This window comes from Pristiophorus japonicus, chromosome 1 (assembly GCF_044704955.1).
Source record: "Pristiophorus japonicus isolate sPriJap1 chromosome 1, sPriJap1.hap1, whole genome shotgun sequence".
NCBI classification, from domain to species: Eukaryota; Metazoa; Chordata; class Chondrichthyes; family Pristiophoridae; genus Pristiophorus; species Pristiophorus japonicus.
Window position 1 is genome coordinate 212,936,725 of NC_091977.1, and position 27,515 is coordinate 212,964,239.

General features: G+C 42.6%; 1 protein-coding gene across 1 annotated transcript in view; it reads right to left on the reverse strand.

Moving 5' to 3' along the window:
* LOC139268349 (adhesion G protein-coupled receptor L3-like) overlaps nucleotides 1-27,515 on the reverse strand; it is a 484,368-nt gene that overhangs the window by 227,392 nt on the left and 229,461 nt on the right. The window contains exon 4 of the mRNA XM_070886428.1: nucleotides 4,264-5,061. Coding sequence (XP_070742529.1) covers nucleotides 4,264-5,061 — 798 coding nt within the window. The remainder of the gene's footprint in view (nucleotides 1-4,263; nucleotides 5,062-27,515) is intronic.

The window sequence follows — 27,515 nt, forward strand, 5'->3', positions numbered from 1 at the left end:
CCCATTTTTCGGGTTTTTGGTCAGGCTTTAAAAATGGTAGCCTGAAACCTGGCAGAGGCATGGGGCTTCAGCTCCCTCGCGCGAGACCCCGCAGATGACTCCATTTACTGTTGAGCATGCGCCCAAGTCAGTCCGATCTCCGAAAGGACTTGGGCGCATGCTCAACGGTTGGCAAGTGTGCGAGAGCCAGGCGGGCCACATGTGGAAGGACACCGAGGTCCAGCGCAACACACGGCACTATAATTCTAAGCATCTTTGCACACTGACATCTTCAAAGAGCTTCACACATAAATTATTTGCAATACAACCAAACTGCATGTTGCTGGTTATTTATTGATACACAGGATGGGATGTAGGTTAAGCACATGGCTGTCACTGTATATGTCCTTCTTTAACATGACAAGACTGCCACCCAACCAAACGAACGCAAAGCCAGCCCAGCATGGCAAGCGACGTCGCTACACGACAAGTTATCCTCGGTCCAAACCACTAGACTGCAGCCAAAGACGACCAACCTCTAGCTCCTCTCTCTCGCCCCGATCAAAACTCAGTCGCACCAACCTGTTTCTTGCAGCCCTCAGCGGCTGGTCTGTGCGGCAGGCCATTCGGCCTGGGATAGGGGCTGGACATGTTCTGCAGGCATCATCATCACAATGATGGGACAGAGCTACTGCGCATGTGCGACCGCTCTACTGCGCATGCATGCAGCTGCTGGCACGGATTTCGGCGCAGGGCTGTAGCTCCGCCCCCCACTCCACGAGGAGCGCCGCGCCAGGACCTGGGACACACAGCAGAGTGGCCAGAATCGTGAGTACGTTTTTCGGCGCCGTTTCCAGCACACAAAGTCTGTGCATCTCGGGAGAGTGTGCCGAAAAAAGGGGTTAGGGAAATTTGGGCCCAAGGTAACAAACAGGACGATTCAGTAACTCAATAATTCAATGGGTGTTTGGATATTTTTTTTTACATCGCCTTTATTTTTCATTAGATTTCATTCAGGTGAATTGGTCTGTGATTATTAAAAAGGACTTTGTTTGCAACTTCATTTCCTGGGAGAGTTTGATCTAAAAATTAACTTCCAGAATTACTTCGCGGAGAAAGTTTGCAGTATATTAGCTGCAACTTGAATCTTTTTAGTAATATGGCGAGAAGTTTTAGATGGGGTTGCTTTTATGTTTTGAAGTTTTATTATTGCCGACAAAGTTATCGATTGATGATGCCAAGGCTTATCTGTATCAATGAATAGCATGTTACTGTTATGAGCATTGTCCCTTTAAATGTAGGGATGGGAGAAAAGGCATTTGGACTCCAATCATAGCATTAAAAAAGACAAGCATTTATATAGCGCCTGTCAGAACCTCAGGACGTCCCAAATGCTTTGCAGCCAATTGAATAATTTTAGCGTGTAATCACTCGTCTAATGTAAGAAATGTAGCAGCCAATTTGCACATAGCCGGGTCCCACAAACATCAATGAAATAATGACTAGATAATCTATTTTAGTGATGTTGTGAGGGATAAATATTGGCCAAGACACCAGGGAGAACAGCCTTGCTCTTCTTCAAAATATTGACAGGATCTTTTACGTCCACTTGAGGGGGCAGATGGGTCCTCCATTTAACGTCTCATCTGAAAGATGGCACTTTCCGACATTGCAGTACTCCCTGGATTATGTGCTCAAGTCTCTGTTGGAGCTTTTTTACTTGCAATGCAAATTCCACTAAGCTTTGCTTCTCGCATCCATCATCATAATGCCTGGAGTGTGTTGGCGTCACTGTATCAAAGTTCTGTTTCCTTAAAATCCCCAAATGATGAATGAGACGGGAGGGGCAAGGGAGGGAACTGTGCAGCTGAAACTTTGCTGTAAACAATATGTTTTCCCAGTAAAGTGTCCAAGCCCTGAGGCACTTAACATTTGCAATCCAGCATACAAACAGGCGCTGTTCTCTTTTCATGTGTTTGTAGCATGTGGGTGACATTGGCAAGACAAAATAATGCTATCCCTAATTGCTCTGAGGGTATCAAGTGTTAACCACATAAATTCTGATGAAAGATCATCGACCTGAAACATTAACTCTGTTTCTCACTTCACAGATGCTGCCTGACCTGCTTAGTATTTCCAGCATTTGTTTTTATTTCAGATTTCCAGCATTCACAGTTCTTCCTTTTATTGTGTTATTGGAGTTTTGCTGGCCTCTTATCAACTTGTGTAACGTCAGGAATATTATGCTCATTTAAACATAAAAGCAGTGGAGGGATGCCAAAATTGTGCAGCGATGCTCCCCAAAAGTGGCGTCTACCCGAGAGAAAACAGTTCTAGCAGAACCATGCCCTGTCAGTTTATACCACCAGCGCTAAGGCAGGATAACTCCTTGAAGGATAACTCCTTCTCAATTTAACTTAAATGGACAGAAGGAACTGTGAATTTGGGATCCAAACGAGGTGCACAAAGTGACTGCTTTTCCCCCCCAATTATATTTTTTAAAAAATCACTAAAGAGAAGATCAAATTCAGCAGGTTGATTAATGTCACGCACAGTGTTCATTTTGTCTTTCATCTCAAGACAGGCATAGAGCAAGCTGATGAGCAAGCTGCATGTCTACTGGTATGGACTTCATTACAGCTGACTTCTGAGATAATGTCCTGAGAAATACTTCTGGCAAGGTATTGTGTGAAGAAATACAAGTTGTCTACCGTTTTACAATTCACCTGCACCAAACAATTTATACCAATTATGACCAACTGAAAACTATGTGCAGTACAATCACTTAGAGCTATGAAGTCTCAGGGTGCACGAGGATTGAAAAAGCAATGCAATTACTCTATTCAAAGAACGCCATTGATTCTTTTACACTTTATGGGTTACTATTATAATTCACAGTCTACTAGGTTACAACAAAAATGTTCATCCACAGGGAAACGGTGAAAAAAGATTTGAATGCAATTAAAGCCCTTGTTGGATTTTATCTCCAGGTGCAAATTGATTCAAGGAGTTTTCAAAAATAAAGAGAGTGAAACTAAATGTTTTTTCGTGAATTACTTTTGTGATAAAATAAGCATATTTCTTTTGCATTTTTAACCCATTCCCTTTGGTTAGAGTCAATTTACAGTCAACGTTTAACATTAGTAATGCACCACTTCAACCAGCAGCTTTGTTCTTGCCTGCGTCGGAAAAGGATTTTTATTTACATAGCACCTTTCATGACCTCAGGATGTCCCAAAATGCCAGTGAAGTACTTTTGTAGTGTAGTCACAGTTGTAATGTAGGAAATGCAGCAGCTAATATATGCATAGCGAGGTCCCACAAACAGAAAGGTGATATTGAACAGATAATCTGTTGTTAGTCATGTTTGTTAAGGGATAAATATTAGCCAGGACACTGGGAGAACTCCTCTGCTCTTCTTCAAAATAGTGCCAGCAGATCTTTTACATCCTCTTGAGAGGGCATACGTAGTCTCAGTTTAATGTTTCGTCAAAAAGACGGCAATTCCAACAGTGCAGTATTCCCTCAGTACTGCACTGTTGTGTCTGCTTAGATTATGTGCTCAAGTCTCTAGAGTGAGACTTGAAGCTAGAACCTTTTGACTCAGCAAGGGGCTACCACTGAACCACAGCTGATAGTTCCTGGAGCAGTACTTGAACCTGAGCACCTAATCTTGGCTGACACTTCAGTATAGTACTGAAGGAGTGCTGAATTGTTGAAGGTGCCACCTTTCATCCCATGGCACCTTTCAAAAAAGAGCACGGAGTTCACCTAGAGTCCCAGCCAATATTTTTCATTAGCAAGCAAACAAGCATAGATTAACTGGTCATTTGTGGATTTGCAATTTGTTGGACCTGGTTTGAATTGGCTGCTCGAATTGTGTATATAAGTTACTATAACTTATAGTAATCTATTGGTTATAGTGTACTTCGCACACCCTGAGAAAGTGCAAGTTCTGGCTAATGGGTCTCCTAAAGATTTGCGAATAAAATAATGAAACAATTAATGTCTGAGCTAACACATTTCTCAAGGAACAGGAAGTCAACATTCAAAAGTTTAAAGTTTTTAGAAAGGGATCTAACTCCGAACAGCGCAGCAGACCATGCTAAAATTCTGTATTTTAATTGCATTAACTTTTCAAACTCAGTGAGGGGAGCGTGGATTTTAAGTGTTCAGTGTACCCAGCCAGAGAAACTTGAGAAGCTTTTGTGTAAAAAAAGTTATTTCTGTCCCACATACTGGAGAACATTGAGAATCAAGCATGATCAGACGAACACCACATACCTTTTTCGTTGAGTGGACCAAACTCTAGTGAATACTTCAGAACATGGTAATTGTTCCACACGTACAGTTTATGGTCTCTGGGGTTGTAATCCACGGCTGCAATGTACTGGTAGGAGTTGGGAAATGAGACTTCAGCATTTCCATCCATGCTCAGCTCAGTGTTGTAGATATAGTCTATCTTATTCCCAGTGGCTTCATTGTCATCATCTTCATACACTGATTTCACCACATACAGAATCCCACAAATCATAAAAGCATTTGAAGCTGACCTCTTGTCATAAGCAGTATTCCAAGTACCTTCAATTCTCAATGTATAAGGATTTAACTGGCTAATTACTATTTTGCCATTGTTCTGTTCTGTTGCATAGATGACCCACAAACCATTTTCATCCACTGCAAGGTCAATATCCGACTTCCCTCCCCACCGGTATGGTGACGTGTCATGGTAATTGGCATTGGCTATGATGGCCTCACCGCTCTTGATCCTAGTTCTGAGATCAAACTTCACAATATTTCTTGTACGTTCTTTATTAAAGAACAATGCTCCGTCATACACTACGAACCCCGTTCCATCCACTCTATGAGGAAGCTTGTAGGTGATGGTTGGTCGTCCTGCAATAAAATCCCCCATTGAAGAGTATTCAGTCAATGTATCCGTTCTGTATGGGGTCCAAGGCATATAGTAGACTTTGTCTGAAGCTTGAAGTGGGTCTTTGCACCAGGCTCCTGACTGGTGATCAGACTCAAACAAGTGGTCCATTTGATAAACTGCTTTAAGTGTTCCAGGGCATAAGAAAACTGTGGAAACAGAAGATAAGATAGACACTTTAAAATCCCATAAGTCAGTTAGCTCAGTTTGGTACAATCAATGGATTTATGTTCTCAATTTTTCCTGAGAATCCTTCAAATTTAAATTTAGAGATGTTCTTAGCTCAAAGTTACAGAACTATATATATATATATATAATATATAACACACACACATATACACATACATAATACATTAAAGATTTGAAATCCGTAAAATACCGATGAGAATTTCCAGAACACTGAATACATTGTTTTTGATATCTAGAAACTGAATTTTGATTTAAATAATAATGATTTGGGATTTTCACTGCTTTTAATTGTCAGTTCATTATAAATATCTATTGATTTGCTGTGAAATAAAACTTATAGTTTAATAACAAAAAAAAATAAATAGCAGCTTTCACTAAATGGATGCTAAGAATAAAAACAAAATGAAGGAGGCATGATATGGGATGGTTATTTTTGGGCAGGAGGAAAAGCAGGGAACCATTGGAGTCTTCTATGATCTGATCTTTTCTAATGAAGCAGAGAATGTGTACGTTGTGAAACAAAATATGCATGTCCTGTTAGCAAGCAGCAGAATGGAGCATGGTGCACCTAAACATTATTAAACAAACAACTACACAACAAAACAAGAGCAAAAGTATTTGCATACAAAATGTTAATAAGGTAAGTGCGTAACAGTGATTGTAAATGTGTAATTTCTAAGGTATTTTATTACCTTTCTGTTCCACTTCTACATAGGCATTGGGAGAGGGAAGAAAGAAATGAAGGAGAAAAGAGAACAGATTAATGGTCTTCACCAGCATTTGCATTACTGTAAAAACACATTAAAGGCAAGAGGAAGCAGGAAGTTTGGGGAAACTATTCATCATTACTAGAACAGTTAGATATAATTATTTGGTAAAACCTGGTGAGAAACAACAAAATACTCAAAGCAAGATAGTTTTGTTTTAAAAAGGTGACAGGACAGGTTAATGACATCAGTTGGATAATCAACACAGCATTTGTACAATCCCAGGCAATGTCTGACATTCCAACACCATTTTAACTCAACTGACACTTCTGATCCAGTGAAGTGCAAGTCTTGAATCATCTTTATTTGGCTAGTTTATAGTTGCTGCACATCAGTTTTAACCATTTTAGCCCAGGTAAATGGACTCAAGTCCACAGAAGATCTGAGACCTGAAAGCAACACATAAATGGTTTGTCTGTTGTGGACCTCTGCCCATCAGCAGTGAGTTAAAATTCCAAGGAGTGCAGACTAACCTTGTAGATTACTGAAACAGCTGGCTAAATGTTCAGCGGCCATTTGACCCGAGAAGTCCGGGTTGCAAACCAATTAATCAAAGCTTTAAAATGTATGGGGTTATGTCAGGTTTCTGACACAAATCCATTTGTTTGTGTTTTATTTTTAACATGGGTTGAAGGCAAAATGGGGAGGGGGCGGTGGTGGTGTGCAGAGATTGTTGTAGAAATACAAGGTGTTCAATCGATCATTATGTGTACAACTTACCACACATGAATGAAAGAGCTTCAGGGTTGGACTGATAAGGCAGTCATTAAAAATACGGTTTATTGGGCAGAAAAGGTTCTGACAGGATGAGGTTTCTTTTCAGCACATACGGCTATAATCCTCTATTTCAGCAGTGTAAGGATTAGCCTCAGCATTGGTGTTCTGAGCTATGGTTTCTAAACTGTATCCAAGCAATCACTGTGCTTCGGAGAATGAGTGTGCTCCTGGCCTATCTTGTAATACAGCAGCTTTGTACAAAGCAGTTTTAAAATTTCTGTTGCCAATGAATTTGCAGTGTCGGGTGTTCAGATAAAGAAACAAATCTTTTCCAAAAAATGCATTCAGACAGGCTTTAATTTCATTCCTCAAGCCCCACACTGCTCCCTCACAAAAGATTCATGCATGTTTCAGTTGTATTCATTCACATTTTTTTCTAAATATTCTAACCCCTGACTTTTAAATCTAACAATTACAATGGAAGAAACTTAAATGCTGCATATTTCCTTTCTTTGACAGCAAAATGAAGTAAGGACACAAAACATTTGACATTAGTAGTAAATGTATTTTGTCCAACTAAATTTCCTTGTTGGAAATTATAAAATGTGTTCACTTTCTATCTGTAACCTCTTACCTCTATACAACCCATTAGTGCAGTTGAAGTGCTAAGGTACGTCAGGATTGCAACCTTCTCTAGGGCCATTATCTATACTATCTAATCAGCCCCAAGGAGATGCACACGAGTGGGGTGAATTTAAGGGTCTTAGCCATTCAAACTACGCTATTTGTTTGTTGTTCCACAAAATTAATCTGTTGCTTTCTACAAGCTTCCCTCACCCCAGTTAATACAATCATTGTTGCATTTATCCCTGAGCTATTGCCTATCCCTCCCCTCCCAAGATTATTAATTTAAAAAACTATTTGCAGCAAATAAACCAAGAATTTTGACAGCAAATTTTGCTTAGAGTGAGAGGGAGCGCTGTGCCACATATGCTTCTTGTTGTGCGTGGGAGCAAGCGTGCGTAAGTGAATCAAGCTGGGGTAGATTTCCTTCTTCACTGCCTGGTGGAACACAGATATGTAAATCTGACAGGAAGCTCACACGCCCCTTATTGGGTGGGATCTGTAAAAGGCCTGCAATCTGCAATACAGATTTTTTTTCTGGGCTCTGCTGAATGCCTGGGCAGTAAAGAGAAAAACCTACCTCCATTGACTCCAGGTACAAATAACAGGAACATGTTCTACTCCAGTCTGAAGCCAAAATGGGAGAGGGGAAATTTCAAGGGTAGTGTGTCATGATCCTAGAGCTTTCTCAGTAATCACATTGTTTAATGATTTGCCTTGTGCACTATTTAAAAAATCACTTTCCCAAGGAAAGTCTTCAGATTGTTGCTCCCATTTTCTCTTGGTTCCCAGCTATTAGCTAGAATGTGGTGCTGAGGCATGGTGAGGTAAATGTTTAGCACCTAATCTGTTCCTCACGCCATCTTCTGTCCATGGAAATTAGTGGATGGAGGCTGTCACTTGAGTGCGCTGACTTCCTTACCGTAATTCCTGACATGCTCTCAATGTTTCCCACCCTAACAGTGGAGTGCAGTTGTTGGTGTGAGCAATAGGATTCCCCATCTTGAAATTTACCAGAAGATTAAGCTCGACCCTTAAGCCTGAAAAACTGCTTTCAGTGCTGTCAATGTGCATCAGTGGTTGAATGTTGGGCTACTCTGAAACATCACTTCTCATTGCCCCGCGGCACCAGGTCAAAAACTGAAGAAAACTCCAATCAGAAACTTCAAAAAAAAGTAATCATCTTCCTGAACAAGCTATTTCCCAGAAATTAACTAATTGAGATGCAATCATTAACATTTTGAGGGATAAACATTAATTTTTAGGTGGGGATGTTGAAATGCATCAACTCCACCACATATCCAGTGACTGTCTGCCATGGTGGCAACTGGGAGCAACAAAAACACCAAATTAAACAAGGCTAAAAAGAATAGGTGCAAGTGAATTGAGGTACTGAGCTCACTCTCACGCACTATGGAGTGAAATTACTATCTTACTAGACTCCTAGACATTCATTATTCTCCACTTGGAAAGCATGCAAGCAATAAAAAAGGCTTGGTTAGCAAAACTCAGAGACAAGATCATTACACATTCATATTGCAGTAGTCCTTTCAAAGATGAAGATAATGTAAATAAACAAAACACATTAAGAAATAGAAATATTATTAAAGATAAAGGTGACAATAAGATTCAATTGCTCAAAAGAATACAGCTTGTATGATGGAGGTGAAGGAGGTCCCCTCTGTTCACTGGTGGTAATGAGATTGCTGGCTGGTGTGGTGGATGCTGACTCTCTGTATGCCTTCAAGAGGGAGCTGGACCAGTTCTTAACTGGGGCAGAGATCATATCAGATTTATGTCTTTAAAGATAACACTTGGTCCATGTGATCTTCTGGATTGGTTTTGATTGCTTGACGGGGGTGGAGAGGAATTTTCCCTTATTGGCCCGTTTTTTCCCCCCGTGTTGCTTTACCTCTCCCAGGAGAGTACATGGCTGTGGGGTTGCGGGGTGGGCGATGGAAAAGCAGAAGTGCTCAGTCAGCATGGTGTGGGGCAGGCTTGCTGGACCAACTAATATTTTCTAGCGCGTCAATTTTGTATGTTCGTAAATAGTTATCTTTTTCTTATACATACAATTATGATGTTTCTGCCAATATTTGCGAGGCAATCTCTTCTACCTCACTCGTTTGTTAGAACAAACAAAACGAGGATTAGTGTTTAACCACAAATTCAACTCAAGTGGTTGTCAATCTTACATACACCATTAAAATTCTCCTATGAACTGCCGAAGAATATTATTACGCTGCTCTTTAATGAACCCTCTTTTTTGGCTTGTTTTTTTTAATCCAGTAAAACACTCAGTGCTTACTGAGGAAAAAAAAACCTAACAAGAATAAAATCATTTTAATTTCTGTCACAACCTCAGTTTCCATTGGTTCCCATTGTTTGGTACAATCAGTAGAATGGCATTAAACGTCCTAGCACACTGAGTGCACAGCCACTCAAAGAGAGATAAAAGCAAAATCAGAAGCTGTTCGCATGCCATTGTGCTATTTGGGAGCTAGGAGACGAGCAACTGAACTTTCAGCAGCTCATTTTCACAAGACACTGCCTTGTTGCCAAAATGGCTCTATCTCCCCGGCAGCTCCGACGAGGTTTAGTATATTTATGAAGGGAGGATTATGGGCCACATGTGCAGGAAAAGAATATATTTTATTGATGAATCCTTTAGATAAACCTATGATGAAGAGATTATTTGCTTTTTACAGTACTCAGAAGCATGAAAGTGTCATGTCATTAATGCTGACTGCAGACTCCTAAAGCTCCACAACTGCACCACATTATTTTATTAACAGCTGCTTTTATGAGGTGCTGTGGGAAAATGTTACTTGTTCTGTGGGCATGGGCGATAATTTTGCTGCCTGAACAAAGTGTTATTTCATGTGAGTGGAAGCAGAAAATAATAATTCACTCAGACGAAGTAACGCTTTTCAATTACTTGTGCTGACTACCAGCACTAAACCCAATACCCATGCCTATTGAGGAAAGCCTATCAAATCTAATCAACAGAACAACTCATGTGAGATCACTGAATGCTATGATTTTCAATTGCATGAAAAACCTATTTAACTCACAGGAGTTTCTCACACACAGGAAAACAACAGAATATGCCACTATATTATGGCAAGCACTCCATGAATGCTTATTAAAATAGCGAAGGATGAAACCAAAAGTTATCTAGGGTTTTAGTAGACTCACATGTCCAATCATGGCAAGGCAACAATCAAGGAAGCGAACTGAATACTGCACTACAAAGGCAAAATAGGAGGGAACAAGTCAGAGCTTCTCACACACAATCTGAGCGCAATGGTTAGGCCACATCTCGAGTACTGGGTCCAACTACAGTCACCGAGATACAATGGAGACATTATGGCACTGGTGATGTTTCAGACAAGAGCCACGAGACTAATCCTTCATGTCAGATAATGGAGAAACTTGGGCATTTTGACAATTAAAAAAAAATACACGATGGAAAATATTGATCTGAAACTGTTTAAATCAAACCAGGACAGCAGGACAAGGGGACGAGTCAAAAAATCATGTGCGTTTATAGAACAGAATGAGACCATTCAACTCATCACATCTGTGTTGGCTTTTTGCCAGCACAATCGAAACCTAAACACACTACCCTTCTCTTTCCCCTTAGTTCTATAACTTCCACTGCTTCAAATATTGATCCAATCATCGCCTAAAAGATGCAATGGTCTCTGCTTCAATGACATCCTGTGGCAAAGTGGACCTAGCATTTTCTAACCATGCTGCTACATTCCCTCTCATATCAGAAGCCTGAATTTGGGCAAGAAGCTATTTGTGAGCCCCTTATCGAATACATTTTCCATGACATTAACTGCAATTCCCTTTTCCGAGCCAATCAAGACAAATTTAGGACTGATGTCTGAAGTGGTTTTCACGCAGAGGCCATTTGGACGACTGACTGGCGGAGTGTGCTGGCCATCGTCTCTTCCAGAGGCAAAAGGTTGGCCATTTTGAAGCTCCAGCCTCGAATGAATTTGGCAAGCGAGCTGCAGACGGCAAAATCTTCGGCATGAGGAACGTTGGCCGGCTGTGATGCCATCAAAGGCTCGGAGGGAAACACAATGCCGAGCCCGGGTTACCCGCAGTATTTTTGTTGAGCCAGGAGGAACACTCCTGCTACTTTCGGCTTCACAAGAAAAAAGTTATCTGAAAAACCACTGTGTCCATTTTCTGATCTGAATGCCAGTACGCATGGGCGGAGCAGTTATAACACAATTACACTATTAAGGGTATGGTAGCATAGTCCAGGAGCGGCCTGGACTAATAATCCGGAGATTCAAGTTCAAATTCCAAAAGCAGCTGGGAATTTAAATTCAGTTAATTAAATAAATTTAGAATAAAGCAAGTCGTCTTCTTAGGCAGTCCATCAGAGTCGAGGATGACTTGCTTCCACACTAAAAATGAGTTCTCTTATGTGACTGAAGAGTCCAATGCAGTCCTACAGTTTGTGTCACAGGTGGGGCAGACGGTGGTTGGAGGAACGGGAGGTTGGCATGTGCTCCTTCCGCTGAAGTCGCTTGGCTTCAGATTGCTCTCAGCGAAGAGACTGGAGGTGTTCATCGCCTTCCTGGATGCTTTTCCTCCACTTTGGGCGGACTTGGGCCAGGGATTCCCAGGTGCTGGTGGGGATGTTGCACTTTTTCAGGGAGGCTTTAAGGGTGTCCTTGAAGCATTTCCTCTGCCCACCTGGGACTCGCCTACCGTGTCAGAGCTCTGAGTAGAGCGCTTGGTTTGGGAGCCTCGTGTCAGGCATGCGAATAATATGGCTCGCCCAGCAGAGCTGATCGAGCGTGGTCAATGCTTCGATGGTGGGGATGTTGGCCTGAGCGAGAACACCGATGTTGATATGCCTATCCTACCAGTGGATTTGCAGGATCTTGCGGAAGCAACATTGATGGTACTTCTCTAGTGTCTTGAGGTGCCTGCTATACATAGTCCATGTCTGAGCCATATAGGAGGATGGGTATCACTTCTGAAAAAGCAAATTATCAGTAATGGTGATCATGAAACTACCGGATTGTTGGAAAAACCCATCTAGTTCACGAATGTCCTTTAGGGAAGGAAATCTGCTGTGCTTACCTGGTCTGTACATGTGACTCCAGATCCACCACAATGTGGTTGACTCTTAACTTCCACTCTGAAATGGCCCAGCAAGTCTTCTTGATTTACTTCAGTTGTACCAAATTGCAACCGTTCAACCTTCTCAAGGGCAATACATGCTGGCATTGCCAGTGACACCAACATCCCATGAACAAAGAAAAAAAAAATTAAGACCCCGATTTGCATGGGAAAGAGGCCGGCCGCATCGTTCAGGTAGGTGCTTCGGCCATCCGGTAAGGATACCGACCTTTATTTTAGGCCCGTACCACCCCTTTAACATCGGCAATCATCCCACCGCAACTTTCACAGAGGCCTACTGCTGAGCGGCCGACGTGCCTGCCTAGAAGAGGCGGTTGGCCTCTTCCCGGGAAGGTAGCACCCCAAAGACTGAGCAATGCGTGGAATAGAGTTTGATGTGGAATAATGGAGGTAACAACCCTAGTAATTATTTGTGGGATACTGTGACAGAGGACTGTAGGACCTTTTAAGATGGACGAGTTACAATGAGGAAATTCTTAACTTAAGAACATTTAATTGTTGTTACAGGATTGGTGTGTGAGCTTTGTTTAGTTGGTTACACCCTCAGCTGTGGATAGGTGGTTTGTGGGTTCAAGGTCTATTCCAGGATGTGAGCATATAATTCAGCTTAATACTCCATTGTCGTGCTGAGGGAATTCTGCATTGCCAGGTTTGCTGTTCTTCACATAAAAGATTGAATTGAGGCTCCATCTGCCTTTTCTAGTAACTGTGACACATTCAAGACCTTATAGTACTTGCTAAAGAGCAGGGAGTTTGCCCTGAAGTGCTGGATAAAACCAGGTTAGTCAATCCTGGTTGGTTGTGCACTGTACAGTCATAGCCAACATTCTTTTCTCAAACCGATACCAAAAACAAAACGAGATTCGATGCTCATTGATTTAATTTTCAGGGGAAGCTAGATAAGAACATTAGGGAGAAAATAATTGAAGGCTGTGCTGATAGGGTGAGATGTAGAGGAGTGGGAGGAGGCTTGTGTGGAACATAAACACTGGCATAGACCAGTTGGGCTGAATGGCCTGTTTCTGAGCTGTAAATTCTATGGGCTGAAGTTTCCCCAGGAGTTGCTCCTTTTTTTTGGAGCAACTTGATTTTTCTGGACTATCTTTTTAGTTGCAATTCTGGCCATTTAATTTGTACCAGTGTAAGTGAGTTAGTTAGCTTTTTTTTTTAAGTTCAGTTTTTTTTTCCCAAAAGGGGGCGTTCCCTGCCACTTCCCCAGTTTTAGGTGTTTGGCCAGCAAATAGTTGCTCCAAACTAACTTAGGCCAGCGTATGTTGTCATTTCTGTCCGCACAGAAAAACCTTACTTACAGTTAAAGCACCGCCAAGCACCAAACAAAGCACAAAAAGTAATAAGCAATTAATTAACACAAAAAAAATAGAAGGAACCCTGCACCTAAAGCACCAAGAACAAAGTAATAAGCAATCAATCAATAACAAATAAACAATAGAAGTCTGACCAAAACATGGCCCGGGAAGGCAGCAGGCCGCCGATGAGGGAAACCATTCGGCCAGGGCTGGTTGGAGGGCAGGGGGGGGGGGGGGGGGGGGGGGAGAGGAGGTGGAAGTAACCTCTTGATGAAATGGTACAAATCCTCTGGAAGGTCTAGAGCCAGCCCCTTGGACTTAGGTATCCTAAGGATTTTGTTTGTCCGAGATATGGAGGACGTTACCTCCGCTCAGGCGCATCTGTTCCAGCTGTCGGGGCTTCTTACTGGGCTGCCTGCATGACGCAGTTACTCTCGTCCTCGCTCACAGAGGGCCTGGCTTCACGTTTTGGGCACTGATCTTGGAGGGCTTTGGCGATGACCGCTTGCTGATGACAATGGTCCACAAACCCTTTCAGAGTCCTATAAGAGTTTGGCACGTCTAGACTGATGTCCGGCATGGGATTATGGAGACATGGCTCCAGGGTGACCAAGGCTGGGAACTCAACATCAAGGGGTATTCAACAATCAGGAAGGATAGACAGAAAGGAAAAGGAGGTGGGGTAGCGTTGCTGGTTAAAGGGGAAATTAATGCAATCGTAAAGAAGAACATTAGCTTGGATGATGTGGAATCTGTATGGGTAAAGCTGCAGAATATCAAAGGGCAGAAAACGATAGTGGGAGTTGTGTACAGACCAAACAGTAGTAGTGAGATTGGGGACAGCATCAAACAAGAAATTAGGGATGCATGCAATAAAGGTACAGCAGTTATCATGGGCGACTTTAATCTACATATTGATTGGGCTAACCAAACTGGTAGCAATACGGTGGAGGAGGATTTCCTGGAGTGTATTAGGGATGGTTTTCTAGACCAATATGTCAAGTAACCAACTAGAGAGCTGGCCATCCTAGACTGGATGATGTATAATGAGAGAGGACTAATTAACAATCTTGTTCTGCGAGGCCCCTTGGGGTAGAGTAAGCATAATATGGTAGAATTCGTTATTAAGATGGAGCGTGACACAGTTAATTCAGAGACTAGGGTCCTGAACTTAAGGAAAGGTAACTTCGATAGTATGAGACGTGAATTGGCTAGAATAGACTGGCGAATGATACTTAAAGGGTTGACGGTGGATAGGCAATGGCAGACATTTAAATGTCACATGGATGAGCTTCAACAATTGTACATCCCTGACTGGAGTAAAAATAAAACGGGGAAGGTGGCTCAACCGTGGCTAACAAGGGAAATTAGGGATAGTGTTAAATCCAAGGAAGAGGCATATAAATTGGCCAGAAAAAGCAGCAAACCCAAGGACTGGGAGAAATTTAGAATCCAGCAGAGGAGAACAAAGTGTTTTATTAGGAGGGGGAAAACAGAGTATGAGAAGAAGTTGCTGGGAACATAAAAACTGACTGCAAAAGCTTCTATAGATATGTGAAGAGAAAGAGATTAGTGAAGACAAATGTAGGTCCCTTGCAGTCTGAATCAGGAGAATTTATAATGGGGAACAGAGAAATGGCAGACCAATTGAACAAATACTTTGGTTCTGTCTTCAGGAAGGAAGACACGAATAACCTTCCAGAAAAACTAGGAGACAGAGGATCTAGCGAGAAGGAGGAACTGAAGGAAATCCTTACTAGTCAGGAAATTGTGCTGGGTAATTGATAGGATTGAAGGCCGATAAATCCCCAGGGCCTGATAGTCTTCATCTCAGAGTACTTAAGGAAGTGGCCCTAGAAATAGTGAGTGCATTGGTGATAATTTTCCAACAGTCTATCATCTCTGGATCAGTTCCTATGGACTGGAAGGTAGCTAATGTAACACCACTGTTTAAAAAAGGAGGGAGAGAGAAAACGGGTAATTATAGACCAGTTAGCCTGACATCAGTATAAGGGAAAATGTTGGAATCAATTATTAAAGATGAAATAGCAGCACATTTGGAAAGCAGTGACAGGATCCGTCCAAGTCAGCATGGATTTGTGAAAGGGAAATCATGCATGACAAATCTTCTAGAATTTTTTTTTGAGGATGTAACTAGTAGAGTGGACAAGGGAGAACCAGTGGATGTGGTGTATTTGGACTTTCAAAAGGCTTTTGACAAGGTCCCACACAAGAGATTGTTGTGCAAAATTAAAGCACGTGGTAATGGAGGCAATGTATTGACATGGATAGAGAACTGGTTTGCAGACAGGAAGCAGAGAGTCGGGATAAACGGGTCCTTTTCAGAATGGCAGGCAGTGACTAGTGGGGTGCCGCAGGGCTCAGTGCTGGGACCCCAGCTATTTACAATATACATCAATAATTTAGATGAAGGAATTGAGTGTAATATTTCCAAGTTGCAGACAACACTAAGTTGGGTGGCAGTGTGACCTGTGAGGAGGATGCTAAGAGGCTGCAGGGTGACTTGGACAGGTTAGGTGAATGGGCAAATGCATGGCAGATGCAGTATAATGTGGATAAATGTGAGGTTATCCACTTTGGTGGCAAAAACATGAAGACAGAATATTATCTGAATGGCGGCAGATTAGGAAACGGGGAGGTGCAACGAGATCTGGCTGTCATGATACATCAGTCACTGAAAGTTGGCATGCAGGTACAGCAGGCGGTGAAGGAGGAAAATGGCATGTTGACCTTCATAGCTCGTGGATTTGAGGTTTACTGCAGTTGTACAGGACCTTGGTGAGGCATCACCTGGAATATTGTGTTCAGTTTTGATTTCCTAATCTGAGGAAGGATGTTCTTGCTATTGAGGGAGTGCAGCGAAGATTCACCAGACTGATTCCCGGGATGGCAGGACTGACATATGAGGAGAGACTGGATCGACTGGGCCTGTATTCACTGGAATTTAGAAGAATGAGAGGGAATCTCATAGAGCCATATAAAATTCTGATGGGACTGGAAAGGTTAGATGCAGGAAGAATGTTCCCGATGTTGGGGAAGTCCAGAACCAGGTGTCACAGTCTAAGGATAAGGGGTAAGCCATTTAGGACCGAGATGAGGAGAAACCTCTTCACTCAGAGAGTTGTGAACCTGTGGAATTTGCTACCGCAGAGAGTTGTTGATGCCAGTCGTTAGATATATTTCAAGAGGGAGTTAGATATGGCCCTTATGGCGAAAGGGATCAAGGGGTATGGAGAGAAAGCGGGAAAGGGGCACTGAGGTGAATGATCAGCCATGATCTTATTGAATGGTGGTGTAGGCTCGAAGGGCCGAATGTCCTACTCCTGCATATATTTTCTATGTTTCTATGGCATCAAACACCCACATGAATCCCCGATTTATCTTGTTGAGAGTTACAAACCCAGATCCCCAGATTTACAATCAGGTCAGAGTTGACACAGCCTGCAGAGCACACTCTGGTCGCCGATGAGGGAGCCCATACAGCCAGTGCTGGGGTGGCGTGCTTCAGCCCCTCCCACACAGCCTGCAGCACACATACTCAGATTCGGCCTGCCAGGAGCTACTGCACATGCGCGCAGACTCTAGCGCGCATTTGCAAAGGTCCCGGCACTGTTTTCAGCCACCAATCCATTGGGCCACGCTGTGCTGCAACCGAAGAGAAGCTGAGGAGCGGCCAGAATACCGATGTCTTTTTTCGGTGTGCTTGGAGACGGACAAAAACAGCGCACCTCAGGTGAGGGCGCCAGAAAAACAGGTTAGAGAAACTCTAGCCCTATGTAATTACCGATGTGGGAGATATTGCTGGTGCAGATTGGCAGCTACTTTTGCCAACATAACTTAAAAAGCTGTTCATTCTGTGCAGCACAGAGGTTTCTGATGAGAAGTTATATAATTACAGATGTTAAATTGCAAATGTTCACTTATGTCCTTTTGGGAAGGAAATATGACTTCCTTGCCCAGTCTGGCCTATATGTGACTCCAGACCCACAGCAATGCGGTTCTCTCTTAACTGCCCTCTGAAATGGCCTTGCAAGCCACTCAGTTGTACCAAACTACTAGAAAAAACAATAAGAATAAAACCGATGGACCACCTGGCATCGATCTAGGCATTGGACTCGGACACAGCAAATGCACACCCAGCCCAATCGACGCTGCAAAGTCCTCCTCACTAACATTTGGGGATTTGTGCCAAAAGTGGGAGAGCTGTCCCACAGACTAGTCAAGCAACAGCCTGATATAGTCATACTCACAGAATCATACCTTTCATACCAATGTCCCAGACTTCTCCATCACTATCCCTGGGTATGCACTGTCCCACTGGCAGGGCAGACCCACCAGAGATGGTGGTACAGTGATATACAGTCGGGAAGGAGTTGGAGCCCTCAACATTGAATCTGGACTCCATGAAGTCTCATGGCATCAGGTCAAGCATTGGCAAGGAAACCTCCTGCTTACCACCTCCCGCCCTCCCTCAGCTGATGAATCAGTACTCCTCCATATTGAACACCACATGGAAGAAGCATCGAGTGTCGCAAGGACACAGAATGTACTCTGGGTGGGGGACTTCAATGTCCATCACCAAGAGCGGTTCGGTAGTATCACTACTGACCGAGCTGGCTGAGTCCTGAAGGAAATAGCTGCTAGACTGGGCCTGCAGCAGATGGAGAGAGAACCAACGTGAGGGAAAGACCTTTTTGACATCATCCTCACTTATCTACCTTTGCCAGATGCATCTGTCCATGACAATATTGACCATCAAGAGAGTGACCACTGCACAGTGCTTGTGCAGCAAAATTCCATCTTCACACTGAGGACACCCACCATTGTGTTGAGTGGCACTACCAACGTGCTAAATGGGATAGTTTCAGAACAGATCCAGCAGCTGAAAATGTGGCATCCATGGGGCGCTGTGGCCCATCAGCAGCAGCAGAATTGTATTCCGCCACAATGTGTAATCTCATGGCCCGGCATATCCCTCACTCTACCATTACTACCAAGCCAGGGGACAAAACTGGTTCAATGAGTGTAGAAGAGCATGCCAGGAGCAGTACCAAGCATACTTAAAAATGAGGTGCCAGCCTGGTGAAGTTACAACACAGGATTATAGGCATACTGAGCAGCATGCTATAGATAGGGCTAAGTGCCCCATCCAGTTATGAATGGTGGTGAGCAATTAAACAACTAACGGGAGGAGGAGGCTCCATGAACATCCCCAATATTGGCAGAGCTCAGCATGTGAGTGCAAAAGACAAGTCTGAAGCGTTTGTAAGCAGCTTCAACCAGAAGTGTCGAGTGGGTGATCCATCTCAGCCTCCTCCCGAGGTCTCCACCATCACAGAAGCCAAGTGATATCAAGAAATGGCCGCGTGCATTGGATACAGCAAAGGCTATGGACCCTGAATACATTCTGGCTGTCATGCTGAAGACTTGTGCTCCAAAACTAGCCGTGTCTCTAGCCAAATTAGACGGACATCTACCGACAAAGTGGAAAATTGCCCAAATATGTCCTGACCACAAAAAGGACAAATCCAATCCGGCCAATTACAGTCAGACCAATTATCATGTGCAGAAAATTATAAGGAAATTCCAGGCCATTATTTTTGGAGACCTGGTTCAAAACCGACTAACAACTGTATATACCATGAGGGATCAGGTTCTATCCAGCTCTTTAGCAGACTCATGATGGAAGGAAATAATTGGTGCCTAATCCACTGAGCATCAATAAAACTAACCACAAAGTTCACTGCCAGAATAGTTAAATAGAAGTGGTAATTGCCAGCATCTCGCAGAGCTCGCACACTGACAAATATTTCATTGCTGGTTTGAAGACTACTGCCCCAAAAGTATTTTCAGTGAGCACAAAATGCAACTGTTAACTGAAAGCTGAAGTTTAAAATTACATGCATGACTGAAAACCTTTTTTGCAAAATGTTTATGTGGGGTTTAGGAGGACACTGCAGTACCTCGGAGCTCCCAAGTGCCTTTTGCATGGAATGGAATAAACACAGGTTTGCACTTTCATTCCCACATGCATCAAATTCCCTGGCTTCACCTGCGATTAAGGGGGAGCACAGCAAAAGACAGACAAAAGAAAATTGAACAATAAGCCACCATGCTCCCAAGGGCTGTCTTAAGCATGGCACAGGCCTGGAAGCATGGCTAAAGAATAGAGCATGACATTGTGATTGGAGAAAAGGGCTAAAAGACCAAGGGGGAGAAATTGGCCAGCCTTGTGCACGTTTTTTCGGCGATATTTCGCCTTTTTTGCCAGTAAAAGGTACTTACCTCATTTGGACAAAGTTAACGAATGGCGGTTTTGAAATATCGCCAAAAAGCGGATCGATGACGTGCAACGCCAAAAAAAAAAACTTACCGCTTAAAATTGGCCATTCAGCGAACCTGTACTCGGGGTGAAAAAACACTGCCCGAGAAAAGCCTGCGTTGAAACCCTCAAAGAATACCTACAAAAAAGGTAAGTTGAAGTTTATATTTTTTAATTCTTTTTCAGCGATTCATTAGTTAAGTGTATGGTGAATGTTTTCTGATTTTTTTTATTTTTGCAATTATTTTGTGTGTGTTTTCTCCCCTCCCAGGGCCTGTATTTTTGGCGGTGATGGGCCTTGGGCTAAAGTTGTCGAGGACCGCGTTTTCCCTCGCGAATCCTCGTGCAACGCCAATTTTTACTGTTGTGCACATTTTTTTGCCAATTTTACCCCCTTAAAAAATGGCGACATTTTTAATGGTATTTTTCCCATAAAATAACAGAAAAAAAATGATAGCCAAAAACTGAATTTCTAGCCCTAAGAAACTGAAGAGATGAGAAAAATATTTAAGAAAATGAGTTGCAAAAAAGGTTTCTAAATACAATTATAGTAATGCAGAGAACCACAAAATGAAATACAATTTGCAAAGATTAAAATCAAAAACATTAAGTGTAATCTTATTTACTGATTGAGGAATGCGACAACAGACCATTAAATATTAATACTTTGAGGGCAGCACAAAGGGCTTTGAACAAGAAACCTTGATTAAAAATGTGCACTTAAACTAATGACAAGCCGAGAGACTAAGTCGTTATTTTACAATGTGATTTATAGTCCGTACAGTGGATTGATTTTTCATTTCCATGCAAACCGACCACGAGCATACAATACAACGAAAATATTTGCTCAAAGTAAATGAATTTCTAGTTAAGTAATACTAAAATCCATTTGATTTAAGACATGATAATTATCTCCATTACTTTTCCCAACCTGACTAGTGCCAGATGGGATGGAAAGTCGGCCACCATAAGAAATTCAGCAACCCCAAGTGTTGAATTCAGTGTACTGTTAAACCTCAATTAACTTCAAGTCCTCAGCAACGATGATACAGCAATGAAAAGACGTTCTTTACACACGAGCAAACTTGTTAAGTATTTTCATAGCAAAAGCAGCTATACTTAGTGAAGATGACTAAGATACCTGAAAAATGTTTGATCTTTCCCCTTTATTTTCATTAGCCAACCAAAAGCACAGTATTGTCATTCTCATAAAAGACAAATCAATTCTTCATGAGTTTCTCCTAACTGTTCTACTTGCTCTGGAATTCCCTCCTTAATCCTCTCCGCCTCTCTCCTCCTTAAAATCTACCTCTTTGACCAAGCTTTTAGTCACCTCTCCAAATATCTCCTTATGCAGCTCGGTGTCAAATTTTGTTTCACTGACGCTCCTGTGAAGCGCCTTGGGATATTTTACAATGTTAAAGTGCTATATCAATGCAATTTGTTATATATATGCTTTGCTGGACAGTTCGTTCTTCTACAGAATGAGACAAAAGGAATGCAAGTTCCCTGAAACTGGCCAAAATCTGCTGAGGGAGTTGCAGAGCTCAGATTGTGGACGTGTTGGGAACGGAAGGGAATCTATTTTGGCCTGTCACTCAAATTTATCTAGCCACAGAAGAAATAGAATATAAATCTTTTAACTATAGCACAACGGAGTCACATTATACACCCAAAGATATTGTGCCTATTACTGCTGATGGCATAGCTCCTCTTCATTAATCAGGTCTGCTGTCAAAGGCTGCTTATTCCACCTAAAGGCTACCAGAAAATCATTCTCCTTGAAAGTCGCTCATTATTCACGTGCCAAATACGGCAATTCATATGACTGCTTTTGGCTGTTTGCTCAATCTATCAAAGATATCCTGCTTTTCCCAGCACTGGTGATGCACTTAAACGACGTGGAAGCAACAGCATAATATGCTGAAGTTGGCAACTGCGGTTTGAGACATTCCTAAAAGTTTGATCACGTGACAGTCTGACCACGTTACAGCTTGACCACGACTTGTACAAATTTTGCTACATTAACCTTATAAAGACATAGGGTCAGAATTTCCGACGTCCCGGGTTCGTACGAAGTTTCTACGGACCCGGGAAGGCATCGGAAAGCCGGTTTTCAGCGCACAATGCGCATGCGCTGAAAACCGACTTTTCCGATCTGTCAAGCTGTAGCTTGCTAGATCATCCACAGATCAGGAGCGAGGACATTTGTACATGGAAGTTTGGGCTATTTACCCATATCTTGCACAGCAAATGTACTCAAAACTCTTGAGCCTGAAAAAGCAGTTGCACAGCCTACTTTTACATGCGTAAGAGTTTAAAAACAGAAAAAATATTTAAATAAAAATGTTTTAAACATTTGTGTTAAAACCCTGCCCACTCAGTTAATGTTATTTTAAACCCTAACTCGAACTTTTTTCCAAAATCGGCAATTTTTTTTCTTTAAAAAACGTGTAATATTTTTAATTTCTATTAGTTTACTGTGTGAGGTTTTTTTTTTGTAAATGTTTTATGTATTTTTTTTTGAGTGTTTTGGGGTTTTTCTCATTCATTGTGATCGGAGTTTCGTAACTTACGAAACTCCTATTACAATGAATGAGAAAATACTTACCTGTGATTGGGTGTCCAGGCTCACGTGACTCCTATGGACGTCCCGATGTGCACGCGCTGCGCGTCGCAGGGAGAGGAGGCCTGTGGATCGTGAGTTCCAGCGGGCGCAGCAGCTTCAGGTCAGTGTGCATTTTATTTCTATTCTTTATTGATTTGCCCGCGGGAAGTCCTCAAGAGGAATTTCTGCCCCCATAGTTTACCATCTTTTCCCATGGTTTCATGCCAGCAGCTGTTGTGCGACAAGTTTCAAGAACCAGGAGGCCACCTGTGAGCAGGGCGAGACGGGGGCAGAGGGGGAGGCGAGGGCGGGGGTTGGGTGGGGGGGGGGGGGGAAGAGGGGATGAGGGCGAGTGCACGGGAGAAGGGAAAGCGAGGATCCCATTTTAGACCCCGACCCCGCAATTCCTGAGACCCCTCTCCCAATGCAAACTTCTCCCAATTCCGGAGTGCCCAGCCTCCCCCCGGCAACACTACACGTGGTAGCGGCTCTCTGCGTTGATGGTCGGTTGCCATCACCGAGGCCATTTCAGAGGGCAGTTAAAAGTCAACCACATTGCTGTGGGTCTGAACGATGGCTTGGGGTTCGGCTTCAGTGTGCACAGACACAAGTGTCATCTGCGTACTGTAATTCAATGACAGCGGTTGGGATGACTTTGAATCTAGCCTGGAGGGGACAAAGGTTGAACAGGTTACCTTTGGTTCTATAGTTTAGTTCCACTCCAGCAGGGAGCTTGTTAAGCATGAGATGGAGCATTGCAGTGGGGAAAATCGAGAAGAGGGTCAGCGCGATGATGCAGCCCTGCTTGACCCCAGTCCGGACGTGGATTGGGTCTGTAGTGGATCCGTTGGTCAGGATCACTGTTTGCATGTCGTCATGGAGCAGGGGGAGGATGATGACAAACTTTTGGGGGCAGCCGAAACGGAGGCAAGTGAGCCCAAGGTGGGCAGAGCAAACGTTTCAAGGACACCCTCAAAGCCTCCTTGATAAAGTATAACATCCCCACCGGCACCTGGGAATCCCTGGCCCAAGACCTCCCAAAGTGGAGGAAGAGCACTTCGAGTCTCGTCACCAAGAGCTTGCAAAAATCAAGCGCAGGCAGCAAAGGAGCGTGCGGCAAACCAAACTCCCCACCCACTCTTTCCTTCAACCACTGTCTGTCCCATCTGTGACAGAGACTGTAATTCCCGTATTGGACTATACAACCACCGGAGAACTCACTTTTAGAGTGGAAGCAAGTCTTCCTCGATTTTGAGGGATTGCCTATGATGATGATGATGTGCGTCTGGAGTCACATACAGGCCAAACCAGGTAAGGATAGCAGATTTCCTTCCCTAAAAAGGACACTAGTGAACCAGATGGGTTTGTAATGACAATCCAGCAGTTTCATCGTCACCATTACTGATATGGTACTAGCTTTTTATTCCAGATTTATTTATTTAACTGAATTTAAATTCCCCAGCTGCCGTGGTGGGATTTGAACTCATGTCTCTGGATCATTATTAGTCCAGGCCTCTGGATTACTGTCCAGTAGCATAGCCACGATGCTACCATTCCCGCAATATCCTCCTACTCCTAGCTTCTTTGTTAAATATCAAATAAGCCGATTTCATCAGAAGACATTGCATTCGAGAAAGTATTTCCATTTATATTGCTCCTCTTCAACTAGTGCCATGGGATCTTTTACATCTTTTTTTACATTCATCCAAGGGGACAGCTGATGGTCGGGTGTAATGTCTCATCCAAAAGACATTGTAACATTCCCTCTGTCCTCAAGTCTCAGGAGTGGGACTTGAACCCACAACCTTCTGATTTCAGAGGCAAAAGTGCAATCACCGAACCTAGGCTGAAAAACGGAAAAATGTGATGGATTACATCCCATGAGGACAACGCTAAATTTTATACTGTAGAAATTCAAAAATCACACCCACGTTTTCATATATATATGTTAGTATATATAAATTCATACCTTCCCAGCTCTGAAACAACTTTCTCCAGAGACTGGAGCAATGACATTTTTTGGTCTTATGATATTTGGTTGTGTTTGCTTTCAAAATAGTTCCACTGTCGATATAGACTCAAATATTTACTGCGGACACCATATATAATGGCTCTTATTACTACATTGCGAGACATTGGCCTCAATTCTACTCTCGAGCAGCAAAGTGAGCTGTGTGTCCATCCGGGAGCAGCAGCAGGCATGCTCACCCATTTTAACTGTCGGGCCTCATTAAGATGCCACTTGCCACCTTCCCGACCAATACGACAGGTAAGTTGCCAAGTCTCAGCTGCCCGGCTGTTAAAATAGTCAATGATGAAGTCGGTTGCTGGGATCCATAAGGAATAGTTCCTGCACTAAGGTAGTGGATAGGCAGGCGGGGGCAGGGTGGAGAGATTACCAGTGGATTTTAAATTTCAGGTGGTCAGATCGAAGCAGGAAAGGAATGGGTGAGCCTCCCCATTATATTTTAACTGCCCACCCACAACTGGTTTCTGAGCTAAAAAAAATGTATTGATATCAAAGCCATTGTGTCAGGAAATGTGTAGTTAGGAGGGATGAGTGTTGAGGAACATTGACTATGCCAGCCTCAATTCAGGTCATTCAAAACTAAAATCAATCTTTTAAAACCATATTTATAAGTTGCTGTGCACAACTTCCCTGGGACTTTGTCATGAAGTTGGTATGCAAGTCAGCATGGGTTTAATTTTTAGCTATGTGCCTTTAGTATTGGTAAAACCACTATATTAAGCTAGATCAGAAGTGGATCAAAGACACTCAAAAAAAAAATCTTGCAGCTGGATTTGCAGATTGGGCATTTCTGACTACTCCGGGATAGCTACTTCAATTACAATGATAGAATGATGGACTGTACCCAATACTGTGTTCAGAATACCGTTCTGACAAAAGAGCACTGACCTGAAACGTTAACTCGGTTTCTCTCTCCAGATGCTGCCTGACCTGCTGAGTATTTCCAGCACTTTTTGCTTATATTTCAGATTTCCAGCATCCGCAGTATTCTGCCTTGTATTTGTGTAAGTGTTTGTTTGGCGCAACTTTCAACTCGAGTCGCAAGGTTGTTACTTGAACTCCCAGCAATGTGGAAGCAGCTTCACCACACTAACTGCACTGGTTCAAGAAGATAGCCGATGATCACCTTCTCAGAGCAACTAGAGATGAGCAATACTTGCTGGCCTTGCCTGTAACATCCACATCTCGAGAAGGAATTTTGTTAAATATCCAGAACTCTCGCACTTAAAATCGAAGCCAACACTCCAGTTCTGGACTGAGAAAGTAGGGCATTGTTAAAGCTGTTGACTTTCCTTAAACTCAGGGCCATGTGTTGTCAGGGGAATGCAAAAGATCCCATGTCACTATCCAAAAGCTGAGTTCCCTGGATATCCTGGCCAACATTCTACCCTCAACCACCACGCCAAAATAGATTACCAGGTAACTGGACTCATTTGTTGTTTGTGTGACCTTGCTGTGCATAATTTAGCTGCCGCGTTTGCCTACATAATGACGGCAGCTGCACTTCAAAAGGAATTGATCGACTGTGAAGTGCTTGGGGACATCCTTTATAAGTGCAAGTTAAGTCTTTCTTTCCCCTTTCTTACGAAACTGCATGTGATGGGATTAAAGGCATACCCTCACTTCCCCTGCCCCCCATCGGAATACAAGGATCAAAATGTCCATCATGGACCATTCGCCCTCCCCTAAACATTAACAAGGATAAACAAAGAGTGATCAAACCCAATTGTTTACAGTTGCACCTTATTACCACTTTCTTTAAAGGATTTAAGGTTTTCCTAAAACTACCCAAGTCATCCGAATTCAAATTCATCCTTGTGTGTTTCGTTCATCGTTGTTAATTAGAGATCTTGCAAAAAGTTAAAAGACGCTGGTAATAATTAGAACAAATCAGATCAAACATATCCTCTACATACTTGTGCAAAAAGATTATATATTCAGACAGTCATTGTAATAAAACATCTAATCTCAAAGTTTACTCCAGAAACTCTTAATCTTCCCATCACAAAAGAAAGTGGTTAACATCTAATCATGCACAACAATGATTAACTCTAAAATGGCAATTATAATAAATAATGCAGATTGATAATACCTCAAATAGATACTTTGCTCCATTATATTTAATTATCTTGTTTAGTGTATAATCTTAAAACAGTACAATCAAGTCTTTCCTGTATTATTAGCCAATCTCATTACCACATATGCATCTGTGCACAATCCAAAAACTGCAGGCTGCCATTACTTCAAAAAGATAAAATTCAACAAAAACAGCAATATGGAAAAGGGGAAAATATTCCCAGTCCTTACTTCTGGGAACTTTCATCGCAGAGCAATTTACAGAAAATGTTTCAAGGTATTACAAAAAAACTGTTTCTATTGACACGTTAAAAAAAAAGCAAATATATGCACCATGTGATGTGGCAACAAGCCAATGACACCAGGAAGGTCCTGGTATCTATCCTCCTGGGCCTTGTATTGAGTTATGGATCTCAGACAGAACATAAGAAATAGGAACAGGAGTAGGCCATTTGGCCCCTCGAGCCTGCTCCACCATTCGATAAGATCATGGCTGATTTGATCCTGGCCTCAACTCCACTTCCCTGCCCGCTCCCCTAACCTTCGACTCCCTTATCATTCAAAAATATGTCTATCTCCACTTTAAATATATTCAAAGAACCAGCCTTCACAGCTCTCTGGGGTAGAGAATTTCAAAGATTCACAACCCTAAGAAATTCCTCCTCATTTGTCTTAAATGGGCGACCCCTTATTCTGAAACTATGCTCCCTAGTTCTAGATTCCCCATGAGGCAAATCATCCTCTCTGCACCTACCCTGTCAAGCCCCC